We start from the raw sequence: 22,046 nt of genomic DNA, 5'->3' as shown, positions 1-22,046 counted from the left end.
ACATCAATAATGATTTATGCGATACTCGGAATACTATACTGTTAAGAACTCAGTGCTGTATATATTGTTACCCCTGAGAATTAAGCTCTGGGAGCAATATGTAGCAGCATTATTCTTTATTTCTGTAGGACTAAGCATGAGGGGGAATATAAGGAAGGTAGAATAATACAGTCTGTATATAACCCTTTCTCATTCCTATTCTGCTTGGATATAGACATAGGGCCAAAGTACTTTAATGCAGATTTCGCGGATGTAATGGGACAATTTATGGGGCCCAGTTCTGAGGTTACAGTATAGGTACATTCAAGAATGGATCACATTAATATTGTAGACATTCTTTCCCTTTTTTAAAAAGCTTTGGCCTCCCTGCTTTCAGTCACCTGAATTTCATTTAATGATACTTAAACTGTATATGTTACACAAATTGGAAACTCAAGTCTAGATGAAACATCATTAGCAAAAATCAATAAACTACAGGCAGAGAGTATTAGCCTCTTTGCGCTGTTCTGCACATGTGCGACCCTCTCCACCTCTTTGCAGTAATAGCAGCCTTTCCACATGAGCGATGATCAAAGTCCAGGATTAATCACAGTCCAGAGATGCTGGTGCAGAGCAGTGGTGCTTACTGCATGGACCTGGGGAGTTACATCCCAGTTGTCAGTTTTTTAAGCTCTAAGCTACCCTGACAGTCTTGAAGGATGCTCATGTCATCTGTTTGGCAGTGCCAGTATTCCTACCATTATGACATCGCGAGCAGGGCCAAGATGGTAAACCTGAGAATGAGTGAGATTAGTAGAAAACAGTAATCATGGTGTTATCATTTGACCACTGTTTAACTGGGCAGTCCAGCTCTCTATGTAGTAAAGGAGCAGTAACAGGAAAGGTAGGTTGCATGGATTACTAATTAAGGTTTTAAATGTTTAATAGCATTTCTTTTTCCTTACATTTAATGTGTTCTTTCCCCGCCCCCCCCCCCCAATGCCATCTAGATATTTGTTAGAACTGGGAGAATACTTCAACAAACCTGCTGTGATTATCACTCAAATGATAAACTGAATTCACTACAGCTGTGTTTGTGCCCCTTTTGTACTGGCTTTCTGCAAAGAGTCTAGCCAATGACTTTAATGGGAGGAATATATGTGAAAACTGAAAATTTTAAGCAAATATTAAAGAATATTTGAAGAAAGCAAATTCTGATCTTTTAAGTGTAGGTATTAGCACGAGAAAGCAGATTCTCAGAGTTATGCTCACCTAGCCAAGGAACAAAAGCACTATGGGGAAACCAGCGTGGTCTGGAGAAAGGAACATGGAGTTGGGAATGAGGAGCTCTTGACTCATAATCTTGGATGTGCCACTGACTCTACCCTGTGACTTCAGCCAACTCTCCCCCCACAGTATCTCCAGCTACCAAAAATGGGGCTACCAAACCTTGCACACCTGTTGTGAGGATTAATGAGGTGATCACCACACAGCCCTCTGAGAATGAAAAGGGGTACAGAAATGCAGTGCAACTCTGGAACAATGCAGCTCTTCATTGCCTCCCTACTCAGGGCTGTGGCTACCTGCCACAATCTAGGCCTCTGTTAGAGAAGGAATTGCTATCGACATTCTTCTTAATCAATTACTTTTCTTAAGTACACCACTTATGTCTCATCTTTCAAGGAAGAAACACCATATTCACCTCATTCTTGCTGTAATGAACATGTCCTCAGGAACCTGCTGCAATTTTTTACACAAATAATTATGCAAATCTTTTCCTTTCATAGCCATAATAAAGTTGTATCTTTTATGTGCTGTAATAACTAATATCCTGAACAGGTAGCTTTGGTGCAAAGGTGTCTCCCAAAATGTAATAAATTGGGCTATAATCACATTACACCCCAAAGTTGCACCAAACCAGAGTGATCTCTGGAATAACTCAGTTGAAGCAATTGGAGTAGAAGACTCCTGGGTGAGAGAAGTGAATTTTACCCTTATCCTGATCCTGCAGAATCAAGCCTTGTTCTGGATGGGCCAGATCCAAAACCCAGTGATATTAATGGGAATGGGAATTCCCACTGATTTTAGTCAGCTTTAGGTCAGACTCTATATTCCTGATGCTCCTAGGTGCTGCTGCCTTCTACATAGCCTTATTTACACTAGCATATTTCAGACACCTAATACCCCATGGGTGCAGCACGGCTGGAGACAGGAATACCATAAACAAGGCTTAGACATCTTTACCACCGGGGCATCTAACCCACCAGTGGAACTGCAGCCACTGGGAACTGTGGGTATGCCTACACTGCAATTAAAAACCCATGGCTGGCCCATGTCAGCTGGTTCAGGCTAAGGGGTCTTTAATTGCAGGTTAGACGTTCAGACTCAGGCTGGAGCCTGAGCTCTGGGACCCTCCCCAGAACATCCTAGAGGTTGGGCTTGAGCCCAAAAGTCTACACCACAGTTAAACAGCCCTTTAGCCAAGCCGTGTGAGCCTGAGTCAGCTGACACAGGACAGCCACAGGTGTCTAAATGCAGTGTAAACATATGCCAGGGATCCAAAAGACCCCATGTGTAGACACAGCACCAGACCCTATGCATCCCCAACTCATCATGAAGTCACCTACAAGGATTAGGCTCTGGGTATTCCTGTATTTAATACAAACAAAGCCAACGGATGAAACAATGTGTCAACTTGTTCAAGTCAATCAATCAATGTGTCAGCTGAGTCAGTGACACATCTGATAGGAACAACCAAGATGCTAATAGCTTTTTAAAGAAAAGTAGATGAATGTTTCACTGTAGAAATATTATTCCACACTGGGCCTGATCCTGTAGTGTGCTCAGAACCTTCAGCTCTCTTTCAAGTCAGTGGGAAATAAGGTCCTGAATACCTTGCAGGATCAAGCCCCTAGTCAGTTTTACTTCAACATAGGGACTACAATTAAGCTAAACATTTGGGAGGCATACACTCTTTTCCAGTGCCTCACCAGACTATACCACACTGTAAAAGCCACTGGACTGAAGCAGATTTCATTAGAGGCGTTTACATTATTCTGCCTCATTGCTCTCTCATTAACAGGGCTCTCTCATCACTAGAGAGTTAAGGTATTTAGTCCAAGCAGTGTATTACTATTCAGTCCATGGATGTACAAAATCACAGCACTTCTAAAGCAGCATTCTTCAATAGGCACTGAAATCTCTCTAAACTGTACAGAATGTGCCTTTTTAAAAAAATAAATAAAGAAAGGCTAGAGCACATTTCTTTGGCAAGCACTCACTCACTGGCACAGCCTCCTTTGCAGAAAGGTATCAAATGGCCAACAACTGCGTAACTTTAATCCCATCCGGGAACAAAACCAAGGGCTTGCTTCCATATTTGGCAGTTTATATAATCTCTCTCCTTCTCATCTTTTGGGGAAATAAACACACAAAAGTTTACCTTGGTAAAAGGTAACCTTGGGGGAAAGGCAATGATTAATCCATTCTGTGTGGAATTAGAAGAAAAAAAGTTCATCAGCTTCTGATTGTGAGGTTTCCAGTATTATCTAGTTCTGCTAATATAAATAGAAGCCAGCAAACTCAGATATCACACAGGATGGAAAACTTATGATGAATCATCAGGTCACGTTGAGGGGATCCAGTCAATGCCTGCACAGTCAGATGATTTCACTGGCTGCACAGATGTCAAAATCTCATATTTCAATGTATAAGTAAAAGTGTCAAAGTTCAGCTGAAGCAGGGATGATTACAAAGCAAATTTGAGGGGTCTGTATTGGAGCATAACTGGCATTACAGAGCAACAAGAGGAACCAAAAAATGAACGGGCAAAGCAAAAGAACATTCAAGGAGAAATTTGCCTTGAAGAACAGCTTTATAAAAGAAGCCCTGTCGGAATTCCTGGGAACATTTGTAATGATAGTAAGTTTCAGCTGCTTTCCTTCCTTCCCGCTAATTTAATGATGGATAGTATTTGTAAGGGGACATGTGTTGCTTTTCCTTGTACTCTACAAGTAGATTGGGTCACTGACTGACAAATAGTGCACAGCAGTAAATGAATTGCTTCTATTAATGGTAAGTTTGTTATTACTTCAGTCACTTGAAATAAATATGCATGACTATTAAATATAGACACTACAATATTTGTTGAATATACTTTACAATTGTCTCTTAAAAGTTTTATTTGATAACTGACTAGGTTTTTAGTGACTTACCAACTTCTGAAAAATGTGCAGATGTGAACAATACACTTCAATAATCCTGCTTTTCTATTTTTTTAAAAAAATCATAAATTTCTCAGTTCTCATGCATGAGTTCTATTTGCATTGACTAATGAACCATATTGCGCATATAGGGGATAATAGATCTCAGACTAGGTATCTTTTCACTGTGTTACACAGATTTAATCCTGTGATTCCTAGTGAATGTAATAGCTGTTGCACTGCCGAATCCTCAGGGATTTGAAAGCTTATCACATTTTGTTTGTGGCTTTTACACTGTTACATTTGCTGTAACCTGCATCTATTTTCCATTTCAGGTAAATATTAGACCCCTCCATTATTTATTCACAGCAGCAAAATGTTTTCCTCTTTACTTCTTGTTCAAAAAGTTTCCTGGGATCTTTGCATATTAGAAATTAGATACACAATGTAGATTTGATTTACAAAGACACACTGACATGTTAGTAATATTCTAATAGCACATAAAATAATGATTACATTGTGCTTTCCAGACACTGACTAATCCTTAGTGAGTTTGGTATTATTCTTTTTTATAGATGGGGAAACCGAGGCACAGAGCAGGTCACCGATTTACCAAAGAGGATTATCTGGGATTAGAATACTAGTGCTAATCCCCCTATCCTTCCTTGTAGATGGAATGCAACTGTCTTGTGATTTTGCTAAGTATTTTATCAAGGTGAAACTGCATCAGAAAACAAACAAAACAAAACAAAAATAAAAATACCTACCAAGACCCCAAACTAAATACAGGCATAATACTAGCATGGAAAGGTGTATTTTTTTTGTCTGTAATCATGTCAGTTAGATTTAAAGCATGTCATCTTCTAGAAGACTTCCCATAGTTATGTAAGTGTTGAAAATGACATTCGTTATCATACGTCAACCAACTCTTAGCACCGGCATGACCGTAACAATCCTACTTTGCAATTTTCTAAAACATCTGCACAGTGTTATAGCACAGGACTCAGTTAGATGCAAGATTCTCAAAGCATTTTACCAACAATAATCAATTAAGTTTCACAATAACCCCGTAAGGAAGGAAAATATTTTACATATTAGGAAGCGTGATTACAGAGGTTATAGGAGGCACCCAGGAAGTCTGTGGCAGACCTGTGAATATAACCCAGATCACTTGACATCCAGTCCTATGTCTTAACCACACGATCCTCCTCCCCCACACCATTAATCAAATTATGTAAGTGAAGAAAATATATTATAGTGCAGATGCTATTATTTAATGTTCTGCTATGCAAGAGTGGAAGGAAATGCAACCGTACAGTCTGTTTTATAGTATAATGGGGAAAACAAAATACATAATCCAGGGGTTGGCAACCAAATTTCACAACCTACTTTCTCTTTTTTTAGTTTAAAGTTGTTTCAGCCTTGAATAATGCTGAAAAGACTTACAAATAGACAATTGGATAATTGAGCAATCAGCAAGCTGCTAAGAAACTAGGCTGATGTTTTGACTGCACAGGATTTTCTGAAGTAAACTACAGTACAGGGTTATTGTAACAAGGCGCTCCCTTTTCTGCAGTTACTTGCCTCACTATTTAATGGGATCCCACTACCAATAGCATCTCTCACCTCATGATTCACTTCTTTTAAAAAAAAATATTAAAACCGATTTAATTTTGAGCTGGTGAAAGGGGCATGATTGACAACTCTGGAGACAGAAATCCACGAAGAGCAGATCAGCATCAGGGTGGACTGCAGAAGTATGAGCTTCCCCACACTGTTCCACTGACATGCCTTAATCCTATTCTAGAGTGAGAGTCAGACAGTTCAGTTGGTCTATTCAATCCAGAGCCTCTCTGGCGGCACAACTAATGCCAGTTGTGAGGGTTGCTTGTAGGATGTGGATACTATAGCCACCTAGAAATGGGCTCAGATCGCCTATTGATTTCCCAAAGGCCACATATCGCAATGTCTTTTCAGTCACTACCAAATTGGGGTTTAATGGAATAATAAAAATAAAAAAATAATAATTTGGCCAGTCACTTATTTCTCCTAGAAGTGGAAGACTGCATATGTTATTACTAACTTCAGGATTCCAACCCCACTGACCCTAAGAAGATGTAGCCCCCCCTCCCGCCACCAACACACACACACAGAGCAATCCAATTTTGGCTCCAGTTCTTCTGGGAGGCTAACATCATTGATCCTAGACCGCTATGCGTTCTTATGTTACCATGTTTGAAAAGTTCACTCAAACCAGGAATATTATTTTCCAAACTCTGAAAAATTAAGTGTGAAAGCCTTATAGGATTTATTTCAGGATATTGGTAAAGTAGCAATTGGTTATGGGGCAAAACCTGCCCTTCCACCAGGGTCGCGGAGGGTTCCGCCTACAGTAGAACTGATGTGGATCCATTGAGGACAGGCCTTGAGGATGCCACACAGAGCTAGCTACTCACACACCCTGTGCCAGAGCCTAGCTTCATAGGGGTTCACGGCACACCACAAATCCATAGGAAGCCACTGGGATAGGTGGATTTGATGGCCTATAGGTCAATGGCCATGGCCCACTATATAAAATGGGTCATAGATGCCGCTGTGTAGCCTACTCCAGTTTTAGACCCCTCTGCTTTCACCACCAGTTTCCAAAGTGTTCCCCAGCACACAGCATAGCTGCTCTAGTTATGCTCTAGGACCAGGATTAGAGTAGTTCCACCATACATAGGCAGTGAAAACGTTACACTTAATCAAGGTAGGAATGTCAGGCCTCGTGTGTAATTTCTAAGAAACAAACTTGGACTAGTGCTGTTTCTATATTAGCAGCACAGGCAAATGTGTGCTACGAGGAGCGTGCATTATGCCGAAGATTTCTGCTTGCAAATGGTTTGCTGATGTCTGAACTGTTCATTTCCCCGTTTTTACACTTGTGTTGGTGGCATTACATGTAACATCTAAAGTCTCATTGTGTAGTTTAAATACATTTTTAAAGATGAAAGTCTATCTTTAGCCCACCCAGTTATGGTATGTCTGCAGTGTTTGCAGCACATATATAAAAATAGAGACACCTGTTTTCTTCACAGCAGGTGCAGTGTCATGTGACTTTTGCACACCCAGGATATGGAAACTATAGTATGGACCAGATCATTCCAGTTCTGGCTGACATTTGGCCCCGTTCTCATTATGGTGGGCTTTGCACCCCTCCAAAACAGGCTGTGGGTTCTGCCCCCAAATCTCTGGGACTTTCCATGGGTTTCCGTGTTGCATCTGGGTCTCCCACACACATGCATGCACCCAACCCCTGCCCCACGCCAACCTCCCACACACAGACAGCTTCCTGGCAGTGAGACTCCACTGGAGCCACATTGACAGGGCTCCTGCAGCTGCCTGCAGCCCTCGCGCTGTGGGGCCTGTGGCAAATTTCCTCCCAGAGTTCCATGGGGCTAGTGGGAGAGATGGCACAGGGACAGTGGCACAACAGAGCAGAGAAGCAATGGAGCAGAGCGGTGGGTTACATGATTTCCAGCTGATCTCTCATTCCAGTGGATCTCTCATTAGGGGTCTACATAGGCCTAGTCTGCCTCTCTCTGGTTTAAACCTTCTTTCTACATATATTTTTTCCCTTCTGTTTTCTTACCCTTTTCTAAAGTCATGTCTGTGCAAGGGTGTCTTACACCAATGCAGCTACACAGGAACCAAGGTGGTGGTGATGTGCTGCTCCAGTGTAAAGTCAGACTTACTCCAGTTTACACCAGTGTAGCTCATCTGAACTGGAGCAGTGAAATGCTCCAAAAGAGCGACTTCCCTCGCTTGTTCCATGAACTTAGTGTATTTTCTGTTTTATTTTCACTCTCGAGAGAATGTTCTTGTTGAGAGCAATTTCCCAGAAAACTGGCTATGGAGCAAATAACTCTGGAGTCCAACAGGCAGGTAGGGGCAGGGCCTGTTTACTTGCTAAAGTAGAGCACAAGCTTCCACTTGCAATATCAGGGCAAGTGGGTGGCAGTTGTGCAGGCTCCCTCTACATATAGATTGTGTGTTGTTTGCCTGTGTCCTCCTATTGATTGTGGAGAACATTTCACTGTACATTATAGTTGGAGATGATGTTGTATATGTTTCATGGTACATCTACACTGTAACTGGGGTGTGTGATTGCAACATACATACCCAAGCTAGCTTTAACCTTGCTAGTGTGGGTACCTGATCAATGAAGCTGCAGCTGGACAGACTTCAACACAGGCCATTCAAGCCTGTCCAGAACCTTAGGTAATTACTCAAGCAACTGGTCTGCGCTGAAGTCCATGCTACAGTGGCTTCAGTACTGTTGGTACCCGCGCTAGCTAGATTAAAGTTAGCTTGGGTATGTATGTTGCAAAATGCTGCAATCACACACCCCAAATGCAGTGCAGGTAAACCCTTAAACTTGACCTCGAAGGGGGAAGAGCTGAGGACTTAGGATGGCTGCTGTCCTTCTGCACAGCTTTAGTCTGCGGTTGAAGTTGCAAAGCCTCCTGTGTAACTCCCATTGAAACGGATGGGTGTTTGTTGTGTGCATAAAGACTGCTGGCTGTGGAGATCCGATATGCTAGCTGTGTTGAAGACGCTGGCACAGGCTGAGGGAAGGTAGCAGCAGTTGTTTGACTAATGACTGAATGCCTATTTATCTTGTGGTCATCAATATCTTTTGTCTTGTTTTCAAACTGCAAGCACTTCATTATTGTATTCACCACTTTTTTTTCTGGTTCCTATTGTAAATAAACTCCTCTTTGGGTTTGCACCAAAATACCACATCTTGGTTTATTCCTGCCTAAAAAAGCTACAAATCAATCATTGACTGCTGGTCAAGTCACAATCAAGTCAATAAATCCATTACAATTTAGCTGACTTCATTTTTCTTCTTCCATACTCCATATGAACTCCAGTGCACATTAAGAATGGCACTGTATTGCAGATCCACAGTAGCGAAGCCATATTTGAAGTCCTTATAAAGTGGTGTTTACTGGATAATAGCCAGTTTAAATCTTGATTATTTACTTCTGTTTATTAAATGAAAGATGTGTTTAGCCTACATTATGGAATAAGTACTTACAAATTTTATATTTTTAAAAACAAAGATGATTTAAGTTTTGTCATGATCAAAAATCCAAAGTTTGAAGAGAGGTTAGACTATCTATTTATAGAATGATAGGGTTCAGTCATTTTTGTGTATTATAAAATATAAATTAAATAGATATCAGTGGCCTCTAATAGCCACCTAGCTACTAGCTGTTATCAATTGACAATTTCCAGAAAGCATCACGTGAATGGTTAGTTAGAAGGGATTTGAAGTAGGATGGGTTAGTCATGAGTGAGAAAAAAGCGGTTATAAATGAAAGATTAAAATGCATTTATAATTGAAATTTTGATACATCATTTACTATGGCAACACCCTTTATAACAACGTTCTATGCATTGTTGGGCTCGGGTATGGTAATACTCTGAAAAGTGGCTCTACAACGTTACAGAGTTCTATGTAGTAGGGCCTCTGGCAATACTGTAGTACAAATAACACAATAATCATCACTCATGATTTGAACTTGACACAGTTTGGTCCTGAACTTCCAGAGCATTTTACAAGTAAAAATGTCTGTGTTTTTTCCTATCTGCCAATGCCACAAATTCAACCTGGGGTCAGAAAGTTTTCTGGCTCCTGCAAACTTACCAGTAACATAGATTCTGAAGCTAGAATTTTGTTGGCAATTCTACTGATGACCTGCAAGCCAAATAATAATCCCTCTCTCTCTCTCTCTCTCAAATGTATTGAACCTGCTTGCAAACAGAAGTCAAACGTAATAAAAACATTGCTTACTTTTGTCACTAAAGAGGACAGTCAGCCCAACACACAGGCACCAGATTGTGTTGAGTGAGGGGGATATTTTTGCATAGTCACTTTTCTGGCCCTAATTGTACTTTTATCAAAATTAGGTTTTTGCTCCAAACAGCAGTTCATATCTCACTGTAGTTTTTCTTTCTAACTGAGCTGAATGGTTAGCAGTGGAGTGGAAGAACTGGAAGTAAGGCTAGCTAATGTTTTTCAAACCTAAAATGTTTTTCACAGCAAATAATTTTTTAAAAAGTTACAGGAAATCCTTTGTGTTTCCTGTTACCCAAAGTGCAAAATTGTGGTAGTCAGGCTTTCCAGTATATGACATTTTAATTTCAGGTGCTGCAAGCATTCTGTACTGTGCAAAGGTTTTAAAAGAGAATTCAGTTCATCTTTGCAATACCAGCAGCCCCATCTCATTGGCTTCTGTTGATTAACACAGAGGTACCAATAAGTAAACTGGGATACATTTTCAAAGGACAGAGGCCCAGAGTCCTTTGTGCAGATATAACTTTTGCCAGCAAAATTGGCACTGAACTGCATGCACATTGCTGAGTACATTAGCCTCTCCCAGCCTGACTGCAAAATAATCAAAACTACATCCACAATTCAACTGTAGGTGCAAAATGTGGGTGCAAATTTTGCAGGCGCAAATTTGGACGCTGCTCTTTTGGAAATTTGGCCCATTAAGTAAGAAAATAAAAATAAATAAAATGAAGTTAAACTAATAAAATTTCCAAACTGTTACAAGAACCTGGAACATATAATGAGAGACAAGAAATTAACTTTTCACTATAAAGTGAGTTTACACTCTTTTGCCTTCAGTACGCTCTGATTGTTAAAATCATAGAATCGTTTAGGTTAGAAGGAATTATTGTGAGACTTCTAGTTCATTCCCTTGTATAATGGCAGAATTAATTTCTAAGCCATCCCTAAAATGGTTTATGACTGATATGGCAATTTCCTGCAATATTCTTGAAAAACCTTTTATGCTTAATTTATGTATTATTGTGGGCTGGGGTTGTATGGAACCTCTCTAGGGAGGAGTGGCAGATACCAGACCTGGCAGTTCTAAAAAGACTATATTGAAAATATGCCAGACAAGTGTGGACTTCTGGAACAATAAGTGGATTTTCTGGGGAGTCCCCTGGGAAAGGTTAATGCAAATTCCCCAGCTCCAGGAGAGTATCATTGTCTGCTGATTACCTGTTACAGCAGGCCAAGCTCAAAGGCCTGAGCACTATAAAGAAATAGGCTGATCTGTCCAGTTTTTGTTCTGGTTCTGGATCTAAGATGTAACCATAGGGAAAACCCAGTTGTGGGTTGTGAAGGACTAAAACCTACCAGACCCCTTGGTTGGAGAAGGCAATGACCTCTGGTAAGCCTTTTAGCATGCACATAGGAACTTCTATTGTTTTGATATGTTCTCTCTCTAATGCTTTTACCTTAACAAAAAATGTGCTTGCTTAGAAGCAGCAGTGTGGTAACTTACACCTGCAGGCAATACACTGGTCATAGCCTTTGGAGAGAAAGCAAAGCACAGCCACTGGCCTGTTTAAGCAGATTGACTTGTTGGGGGTATCACACTGTAAATCAGGGAACTGCCTTAAAAACCCCACTCAGAAGGGAGTGAGGCACAAATCTCTACCCAGAAGAAGTGACAGCAAGAAGCTGGAAACAATTAAATGGGTGCCCCTGGGTGGACGACATAGGGAGAAAATAGGTGCAGTTGTCTTGAAACTGTGACTGCACAACACCCTCAAAAGAAGAGCCAGAGAACTTAAATTCATAACTCTGCTGGATGCTAAAAACCATAGATTTAACAAGTGCACTTATCTTGGCTCATTACAACATTTTGTAACATACCCTATTGCCTGCTGCCCTTAATTGCCCACTTCATTTTAAGTGGTCTTCTACAGCAGGTGTGAACCCTTTATGCTTAACAATCTATTCCACCTTCTGTTTAGCTTAGGCACTCTGGTTACCTTCTTCAGACCTAAGGAAGAGCTTGTCCCTTCCACCAACAAAAGTTGGTCCTATAAGAGATTAACTCACCTACCGTGTCACACTGTTCTATTAACATTTCAAAAAAAATTAAACTTACAAAATTTATCCTATTTTTGAATGAAAACAAAGTTCAACCAGCTGAGGGCCAATGACCAACGGCATTGTACACCCAGCATGGGGTGTGACTGTACATGTGGGAGCATGACCAAGGCCCTGCATTCCCATTCATTTGCCAGCACCTGGAGGAAGTACATACTGCACTTTTCAGGTACCACTCTCCCAGGAGCCATCAGGCCAGCTTCTGTCCTATACAGGCACAACACCTGCAGACACTACTGCCTGGGTGATACAACTCCCCAGCCAGCATTGCTGTGGTTAAACATGCTTTTACTTCTTTTAAGCTTTTATGTTTGTAAGTTGGTGCAGGAAGGAAAAGAGACAGACACCTCTCAGTACAAGAATAAATTATGAGACTTGCAAGGAAACACCAAATTAATATATTCTAGTTCTTCTCAAGAAGCTAAAAAGTAATTCTTCCCTCCTTCTCTTTTCTCTGCATCCCAACCCCCATTTGAAGCAGACACCCTCCACCTCTGCAAGGTAGGATACAACCTGAACTCCTTCAGAGTGTTTTCTTTTCTGACCGTCTCCTGGATGTCTAAAACCCAGTGAGATCCTGAAAATAATTTTCACCGAAGAAATTGGTTCAAACTGGTTGTCTTGGCTAGTTTAGGACAGAAAAGCATTTCAGTATCCAGGGTTGAAGAGGGCAATATTAAATTAGTAAAATATGAGAGAGTACAGACCTTTCCAGTTTCCCCGGGCAATTTAACAGTTTATTCCTCCTCTATAACACATGCAAGAACAAAAATAAAAGATTTAAAACACTACTTTAAAAAATGAAGTAGGGTCTATAGCTCAATATTTCTCATATATATGTTTTATTTTACATAGAGCAATTTGAACCAGATCTTCATGTGTTTTAAAGCTTAAATGTACTCATTTCTGCCAGAGCCTATGAAATGTACCGTTTATCACTGTCTCCTAGTAGTAATGTTTTTTGCCATTAAAAAGAAACATTTTCAAAATGATAATCATTTTAGGGTTTATGTCCATACTATTTAATTACTTAAATGATCAGCTTTAATTCCAAACCTTATTTTATTGGATAGTGAAAACAAATGGAGGGAAATCCATTTGAGCCTGAAAGGATATTGATTGTGTCCCAGGAGATCTCCAGAAGAATGTATATGGCACTGTTATTGCTCCAAGTTTGATTAAATTGCAATAGCAGGACAAAACTAAATATATAACTAATGATAAAGAGCCATGTGGTTTTAAAGTAGTTACATGATTTTTTTTTTACTAGTAGACTACATTTTTATTGCACCATGAAAATTAGAAATGATATCAGCCAAAACACTGGAGATATTGGAAAAGATGGAGATGAGGAGTACTTTTTGCTGAAGACTTTCCAGAAAGAACAAAAAAGCTTCATAAAAATCCTGTGCCCTGAATTCTTCCAGAGCTCTGACCCTACATACTAGCTGTTTTAAAACATGCCTCTGTTGTTGTTATGGTTTGAATTGCGATAGTGCTGAGGAGCTCCAGTTATGGACTAGGCTCCATTGTGCTAGGTGCTGTACCAACACAGAGCAAAAAGATGGTCCCTATTCACAAAGATCTTACAGTTTATTATAAAAACAGCTAATCAGGAAATCAAATGGAAAATAACGATTTAAGCAAAGCTGATTTTGCAAGTAAATGGATTGTAAATGAAAGAGCACTATAAAATAGACAAAGGAAAAAACTTTCAAAGGGATACCATCGACTTGATAATTGTCTCTCTGTCTGAAAACAGCTTAGCTAGTATTATTAACACCACCACCTAAGATTCCCGTAACTGAAGAAGATCACAGAAAAATATTCTTTACATTTTCAGTTTTACTTTGTGCATTTGACAGCAATTTGCGTATGATCAATTTCACTGTTTCCCCCGTAGAATCAGGTATTTAGCCAGTTTCCCCTCCTTGTGAAGATCCTTCATATAGCAACAGGGAAAAAAAATATTTTTTTCAAATAGGAAAATGTGATTGTCCCCCTGCCAATTTTTGTGGTTTTACAAACAGGCAGAGGTAGGACCTGTAAACTTCTTTCTTTCTTTCGATTATACTGCTGTCTGTCACCGCAGTAGCTGAGCAAAGCAACTTTCATACATGCTTGACAGCAATACAAAAGACCCTAGTGGAGTCTCTGACTCTCCTCCCATTTCAGAATAAAAAAAACCTGTTTGGGGTATTTTTTAGGGGTGTGTGGGAGGGGCATGGAAGTGTTAGGGTTTAAAAAAAATTAGTTGTTTGATTTGCATTACAGCTATGTTCTTTTGAGTTTTCTTTAATTGACTAGATTTCCATGTGTCAACTGTTTGAGCAGATCGGAAACGTCCACTGTTCCTTTGTCTGCATTCATTTTAGAAAATTAAGCTTTGGAATAGATTCAGCCCTTGAGACAAGAAGGTGCAGATCACACCCTGCAGCACTAGCAAGGCCTATTATGCCCCATGGAAGAGGGTAGCAGAATTAACCTGTGGGAAGGGCTGTTGGTGTTCTCACTGGCCCTCTTCCTTGAGGCGTCCACAGGTCAGGGACAGCTTCAGGACTGCTCAACATTGGAAAGTTAGGTTGACCTAGCTAAGTCGCTCAGGGGTATGAAAAATTCACTCTCCTGAGAGACATAGTTAGGCTGACCTAAGCCCCAGTATAGACATGGCTAAGGGAGTGGAAGAATTCTTCCATCGACCTGGCTACTGCGTCTAGGAGAGGTGGATTTACTACAGTGACAGAAAAACCCCTTCCATCACTGTAATAAGCGCCTAACACTATAGCGCTACTGCAGTCGCATTTCTAGCCTAGACATACCCTCAGTTTCCCTGGAGCATTCCACCAGAACCCAGCTGGCAGAGGTTGTCAAAGGCACGCGCAAATTAGCACATCGCCTGAGAACCTAGCTATACCCAATCCCAGGCCAGGGACACCACTTTATGGGCTGCGCTGGTGTTAGGACCCAGGGACTAGAACTCAGGTCTGCAGAGCCCCGGGCAGCTGATATTCCCACAGTGGCACTGGGAGGCCATGCAAAGGCACAGCTAGGGAGCACTGTGCAGAGTAGGTGCCGCAAAAAGCACTGCCCAAGGGACCCAGAATGACTGTACCTTGTGGCCCTCTGATTGGCCAAGTACTCCTACTTAGCCCCAGGAAGTTGTCGGGGCAGCCACACAGATTTTGGCCTGCTGGAACACCAGACTTCGCCTCATCTCCTGATCTCCGTCTCTGACTCCAGCCTGACTTCAACCCTGATTTCTGCCTCTTGATTCTAACCTGGTACTATCTCTGATCTCCAGTCTCTGACCCTAGCTTGACTCTGACCCTGACTCTTGTTTACGGGACCTGGCCTTGCGATTGCTCCAACTCCTGCCAGGCAACTCCCATCCCTGGTGGGCAAACCTCAGCTGTGACCGCCTATACCCTTGTCCCTTACAACTGGTTAGACATGTTCCCCACCACAACCCAGCAGAGGGCAGTTTGCAGCCATTTCAGCTGCCCACCTGATGGACTTTCTGGAATCCTATATCCTGCAAAATCCTAAACAGCCAGGGGGAAATATGGCTATTGCCTTAAGGATGTCATGTCAGACAGCTTTCCCTTCGAGATGGTCCTCCAAGCTCCCAATAGGTTCCCATGACAATCTTTCTGCTTCCACAGACTCAGAATGGATGAAGCTAGGATACAGTAAGGACTCTCTCTCATGGGATAATAGGACTTTTAGCCTATTGTACTGCATTGCATTCTGGGGCATCTCAGCCTCAAAGAACCAGATGCAGCTGTAGAATAATCCAGACAAATATTAAAGAGGTCCACCTTGCCTAAGAAAGAGGGAGAAGGCATTTTGCCTGCCAACAGAAAATGTCTACCGGGGGGTTGCAGAGAAAGGTAGGAAGGTGGGTCTGGTGTCGGAAAGGGGCAAAGAAGCTGTCCTCCCTTCATAAAGAAATCTGCACTGAAAGTTCTACTGCATTAGAGTGATCCTTGGAGCAAGCAAACGTGTGTATCAAAGTGTGGCTGTCCTCGGAAAAGTGACTAAAACAGACACTATTATTTTTCAATGACTTCCAGATTAAGAGTGCTTCATGGACAAGTTGGGTTTTGTAACTGCCACCTCTGGGATCAGCCTGAGTTTGTGCTGAGTTCTTTCCTTTTTGTACAATATCAGCAGTTGTAAAGATCCTGGAGATCATATTCTGCCCTCAGCGACACCTGTGCCACTCCATTGTAGGCTTGCACAAGTGTAACTGACTGGAGCCTAGTGCATAGTTCTGATGATGATGCGCAAGATGCAAAAGAATGCAGCTCATTGTCTAAACTGTGTTGTCTCTTTGTAGCTAACAGCGGTATAAAGCAATAAACTTAGTTTTGGCACTACAGGAAGTAGACAGGACTCTGAATACACAAGAAGCAACTCTGTTGAGTGAAGAGATACCATTCTTATATATACTTATGAATTGCACTTTAAAAGGACTCAGACACTATAGCCTCTATAGAAAATATATTCTCTATAGTTCTGGACTTAGACCTTTCAGAAAACCCTTTTTAATACCAAAAATGCTATTATTAGCTACATCTTTGCAGAAATCCTGACTATCACACAGATGGAGTCAGTATGCTCTCAGTCTCCCCAATGTCTGGGAAAGTTCTACAAGCTGCCAGGGAGCAACAAGGATATTATGCTCAAAGGAGCCCAATTGTTCTCCTTCCCCTGATGTTTGTCATATTACCCAAGACAAAGGAAAAGCTTCAATGTCTGAAAAGCAAGCAGAGAATGTGCAGACAGCCATCCCACACCCAGCCAAACTACATGTTATTGACGACAGTAATCTTATTTGTTTTGGGACAAAAAGAGTCAGCCCTGAAGCTACAGGGGCAAATTTAAGCAGAAGAGGCTGCAGACAACTGCTGAGTAGATGAGAACTTGGCAACACAAGATAAGATAAAGGTATCTGCCCTCGACTACACGCACGCAACCCCCACTGATTTCAGTTGTTTCAAACAGTGAGATTGCATGGGTGTAACTGAAGGCTGAACTTGGCCTGGAAACTTAAAATATTGAGTTACAATGTGATGATCCAGTCCAGTTTCAGCTCAGACTAGTGGAGATTACCAAGATATTAAATTGCTGCTTATGTAATTATATTATGAGGTGGTATTTGCAGTACTTGCAAGCTTAGCTCCTGGTATGCATATAATTGACTGTGCCCACGATAGACAGTACTCATTCACTGCACATGGGCAAGCATTACACATACACACTGGGCAAGGCATTGAGTGCCTTAGCTACCTGTGCAAATTTTAGTTTGTGTGCCTGCTTCTGTGGGTGCAAGCACAAAAACAGAGGGGCTAGAGCTGAAAACTTGGCCCAGGGCATCACTACATATTTAGAAAAGACAGCATTTAGCACTCCCTGCCTCCCCTCATCTTCCCACCCCAGTTGTCTCTCTCGCACACTGACTGGATCACATTTTCAAGAAGGTGGTCTCTTTTTTGAGCCTGCAAAACTTGTGCCGAGCCGTTCACTTGAGGGATACCAACTGACTGAGCACAAACTGTACCTGCAGAAAGGTACATAGGTACCACAGCAATACTGGGATCTTTTTGTTACACTTCTAAGCTGTGTCATTCACTAGGTCTTGCCTGGTGCAATTTCTCAGATATCCCCATTACAAAGTCTGAAGAATGAAGTAGCTGCAGAGCACAATGCTTTACTCATCCTCTACCAGCTCTGGTCCTATCAACTATTCCAATACACCAGTCTTGTGGTCTAAGTCTCGAGCTGCTTCAATCCAGGCATATGAGCCTGAACGACCCAGGCTGTAGCTAAAGATAATAAAACTAGTCAGATTTGAAAACAATTAAAAATGCATTTTGTTTTAGGTTTTGTTGTGAGTGTCTAATCATTAAGTATATCATCCTTAAAACACAAGATAGAATATACATTACAGAAGTGTTCCACTCTTAGTATAGCATAAAGCAGACTGAAGCATGGAATTTGTGGGTCTGCTTCACAAGATACAATGCTATAGCCTATACTACTGCTTTCTAACACAACAACCCTATCTATAAAATATCCTGACAACCGCAATGCTTTGGCACCACATAATGCTTTGCTTGCTTGTGAGTGAGCATATAACCTGTAAGCAACAGCCGCACCTGGGTAGATGATGCAGTCGGGTCAGACAGGCCAGGCCAAAGGCTTTTTGCAGATATAGTAATGTTAGGGTGTGATTTTTTTTGGCAACAACATTTCTAAAATAGCAAAAGCCCTAGTGTAGATGCAGTTATACCAGCATAAATGTGATTTCACTTGGGGAACCTGTATAAGCTATGCTGGAAGAAGAACTTTTTTTGCTGGTATAAACAGGGCCAGCGCAACCCATTAGGCGACCTAGGCGGTCACCTAGGGCGCTACAATTTGGGGGGCGGGACCTTCCGCCGCCTCTGTGGGGGGCGGCATTTCGGGGCGGGACCGTCCGCTGCCTAGGGCGGCAGAAAAGCTGGCGGCGCTCCTGGGTATAAACTGCATCTGTACTAGGAGGGTTTGCCTGATAGCTATACCAACAAACCTTTTGTAGTTTAGAGTAGGCCTAAGGCAAAATAGGCTTTTACTGCTGTTCTGCTTAGGTTGTGCAAAGAATTTGCTTCACTCTCACAATACACACTTCTCCAAGAACAAATGTATATACATTCAGATAAACAGAGTTAGCAAGACCATCTGCAATGCAGCCATCTGGTGGTTCCCAATAACATTACAACAGTGATTAAGAGAGGTGATTAGCACTGGCTAACTTGGAATCACTTTTAAGTAAAGATAAGAAAGTGATCGTTCATGAGGAGCAAGAAAAATTAGAATCCCATACACATGGACAGGTAGAAAACGAATATGCACATGAACGTGAATCACCAAGGTAATTAACATTGCTCAAGATGATCCCACTCACACCCTAACAAGGAGTGAGTCAGACTGCACTCTGGCTCCTGAGGCACATGCTACTATCCAATGAGCCTTAGCCTCTAGATACAGATGGACATGGAAATGGAAGTGTTCAGGCTGTTGGCCCCAGGCCCCAGTTCAGCTGTGGATCCCTAGTCAGCAAAGCACTTAAGTGTGTGCTTACATTTAGAAATGTGCTTAAAGGAGATTTTCAAAGGCACAAACTGACTTGTGGTGAGAGTTGGGTGCCTAACTGCCTTTTGTGACATTCACAATCTTCCCTATTGGTTTAATGTGGGACTTGAGCATTTGCCTAAAACTAAGCATAAGCTTTAGTGCTTTGCTTACTTGGGATGGACTTAATCAGTCTAAGTGCTTTGCTGAACTGGGACCTTGATGAGAACCAGCATAAAATGTAAATTCATTAACGTAGTGAGAATGCCTCTCCCCCTCCCCCCCGCCCCCGTGTGAACTGATGGAGAACGCTCATTTTAATGATGTGCCATGTGGAGAATGCAGAGATAATGAAGCACTCATGTGAGTGTTTCCGCTTGTCCACACATCCAAGAACAGTGCTAAAATAAAATATTCACAAGTGGGCAGATTTTCAAAACGCTCAGTACACAGCAAATCCCCTTTGCTCTCAACAGGAGCAGTTGGGTGCTGAGCACTTTTGAAAAGGTAGACATAAGTGGTAAAGGAAAGAGGCATTCACTAGTGAGCATGTATAACTATTTATTTTACAGGCTGTTTGCACAGGGCAACAGAAAACAGGTAGATCTATTTGGCTGTTTTCTCCAGAACTTGCTCCAGCTTGTCTCCTACCAACCTAGGCCCACAACTTAATTAGTCCTGGTCTTTCATTCTTGTTTCTGACCTTTGTTTATGTAACGCTGGATCTTTCCAATTGTTCCAACCTCTTCTCCTCTATACTGTCCTGTCCATTTTATGGACACCTGGCATTTTAAATATTTTTACATGATATTCTAGCAATTCGCATTCAGACAGAGTGTTGTCTGATCTCAAGACAGCATTATATAAGCTCACAATAAAATCTCCAAAGATTGCTCTTTTACCTGCTGGTTGAACTGTGTAATCCAGAGTTTCAAAACAAAGTTACATGCTAAGAAACTGTTGGGATATATTTCACAATTTTCTATCATCATTTTCTCATTGTTTATAATAACCTATTGGAACTGAAATCTTACCAGACAGAATGATCTTCCCCAATCAGCATCCAGCCACTGGAGTGGACTTGTTTGTTTTGGGAGGTGGACTTCAGAAAGGGCAGCATTAAAAGGATTTAGTCTGAAAGAAAAGTCAACATAAATATATAAACTTGAACATGTTTCACACAATAAATCAAGTTGAATGTTGTGAGGCTGGTGCACCCGAAGGTGTGTTCCTTTCCAGCGACACACAGCCCGCAGGCTCTAATGCAGGCTCTGTGCTGGGCTGAATTTCACCAACAGAGCTCAAAAGCATTTTCATGGGAGAGACCATATAAAATTCTTTGTATACCCAACATAAGTAGAGCTAGGAGACAAGAGCTAGGTTTGCTGCCTTTTAATGAAGCAAAAAGAGAAATGTAACATTGTCATTGCACTTTGTCTTCCAACCTAGAAGTTCATTTTTATTCCATGAATACCAGATCCTTCTCTGTTATAATATAGGACAGGGATAGGCAACCTATGGCACGCGTGCCGAAGGCGGCACGCAATCTGATTTTCAGTGGCACTCACGCTGCCTGGGTTCTGGTCACCGGTCCGGGGGGCTCTGCATTTTAATTTAATTTTAAATGAAGCTTCTTAAATGTTTTTAAAACCTTATTTACTTTACATACAACAATAGTTTCGTTATATATTATAGACTTATAGAAAGAACCCTTCTAAAAACGTTCACATGTATTACTGGCATGCGAAACCTTAAATTAGAGTGAATAAACGAAGGGTTGTCGACCCCTGCTATAGGACATTGGTGGATAGAATTCCTACCCACAACAAGCCACGCTTTCTGCCACTGAATTGAGGGAGATGAAAACCAATACCCAGCACAATTGAAGTACTGGTTGTCCACATGCCATTGATTTCAAACACTTGCATTTCTTGACTAACACGTTTCCCCTGCCATTAAGGCAGCAAGCAGGAGTTACAAACTATCTAGTAAGATCTCATTTACAGCTTGGTGCCAGCATGCTCATGTTTTACCTTTCCCTTCTGAACTACAGGCGCTCGGATGTGGGTCTGTTGCCCAAGCCGTCCTTAGCCGAGGGGCCATGGGTGAAACCGTAACAGTATCCGTTGGATTTGCAATGGCGGTCACTATGGCAGTGTATGTCTCTGGGGGCGTGTCTGGTAAGTCATTTTTTTTTGTGAAGCATTCATACCACAGCTTTCACAGATTTATATACAGTCCAGTTTCATGGTATTCTTATCAGTTACACATTTAGCAACTTCAAGTTGCTGTCTGTACCATTATAGCAGAGGATAGATCAGATCTTCCATTAACCCCATCCCTCCCCACACTTTCCTTTTTCAGTATTTAATAAATTCAGCCATCAGTTTCCATTCTGGATTTAAACACGTAACACTAAGGCCCCTCGGGATCCTGGTCCTTACAATAAGTGCTTTGCACCAGGTCAGAAACCAGCCAAGCCACTGCCCTGAGGTTTCCTCAGCAGAGAGGGCTCCCTGGACAGCATAGGAGCCATGTTAGGGTAATGGCCAGGAAAAGCTGTAGAGTCCTGCAATACCCAGCTACTACAATGATTCCCAGCTGAGTACAAGTTAGAGTGACCCTGAAGTTGCTCTAACTTGCATCACTAGCCAGCCCTAGATCAGGGATGTATAAAGGTGACATACATACACCTTTGCCATCCCCTTCCCCATGTCTGCAGCAAGGGGAACTGAGCCAGACTACAGATCTAGGTCTCAGGTCAGTAAAGTAGCAAGTGTCTTCCT

At 41.6% G+C, this 22,046-nt stretch overlaps 1 protein-coding gene across 1 annotated transcript in view; it reads left to right on the top strand.

Moving 5' to 3' along the window:
* The first annotated feature begins 3,585 nt into the window (after positions 1–3,585).
* Positions 3,586–22,046, top strand: part of AQP9 (aquaporin 9) — a 41,231-nt gene continuing 22,770 nt past the window's right edge. Inside the window, exons 1-2 of the mRNA XM_024204910.3 lie at positions 3,586–3,900; positions 21,314–21,440. Of these exons, the coding sequence (XP_024060678.1) occupies positions 3,799–3,900; positions 21,314–21,440 (229 nt within the window). The 5' untranslated portion in view covers positions 3,586–3,798. The remainder of the gene's footprint in view (positions 3,901–21,313; positions 21,441–22,046) is intronic.

The sequence above is a fragment of the Terrapene carolina genome, unplaced genomic scaffold (genome assembly GCF_002925995.2).
Source record: "Terrapene carolina triunguis isolate 2854851 unplaced genomic scaffold, T_m_triunguis-2.0 Scaffold67, whole genome shotgun sequence".
Taxonomy (NCBI): Eukaryota; Metazoa; Chordata; order Testudines; family Emydidae; genus Terrapene; species Terrapene triunguis.
The sequence above is the reverse complement of the archived record's forward strand: the minus strand, read 5'-3'. Positions and strand labels throughout refer to the sequence as shown.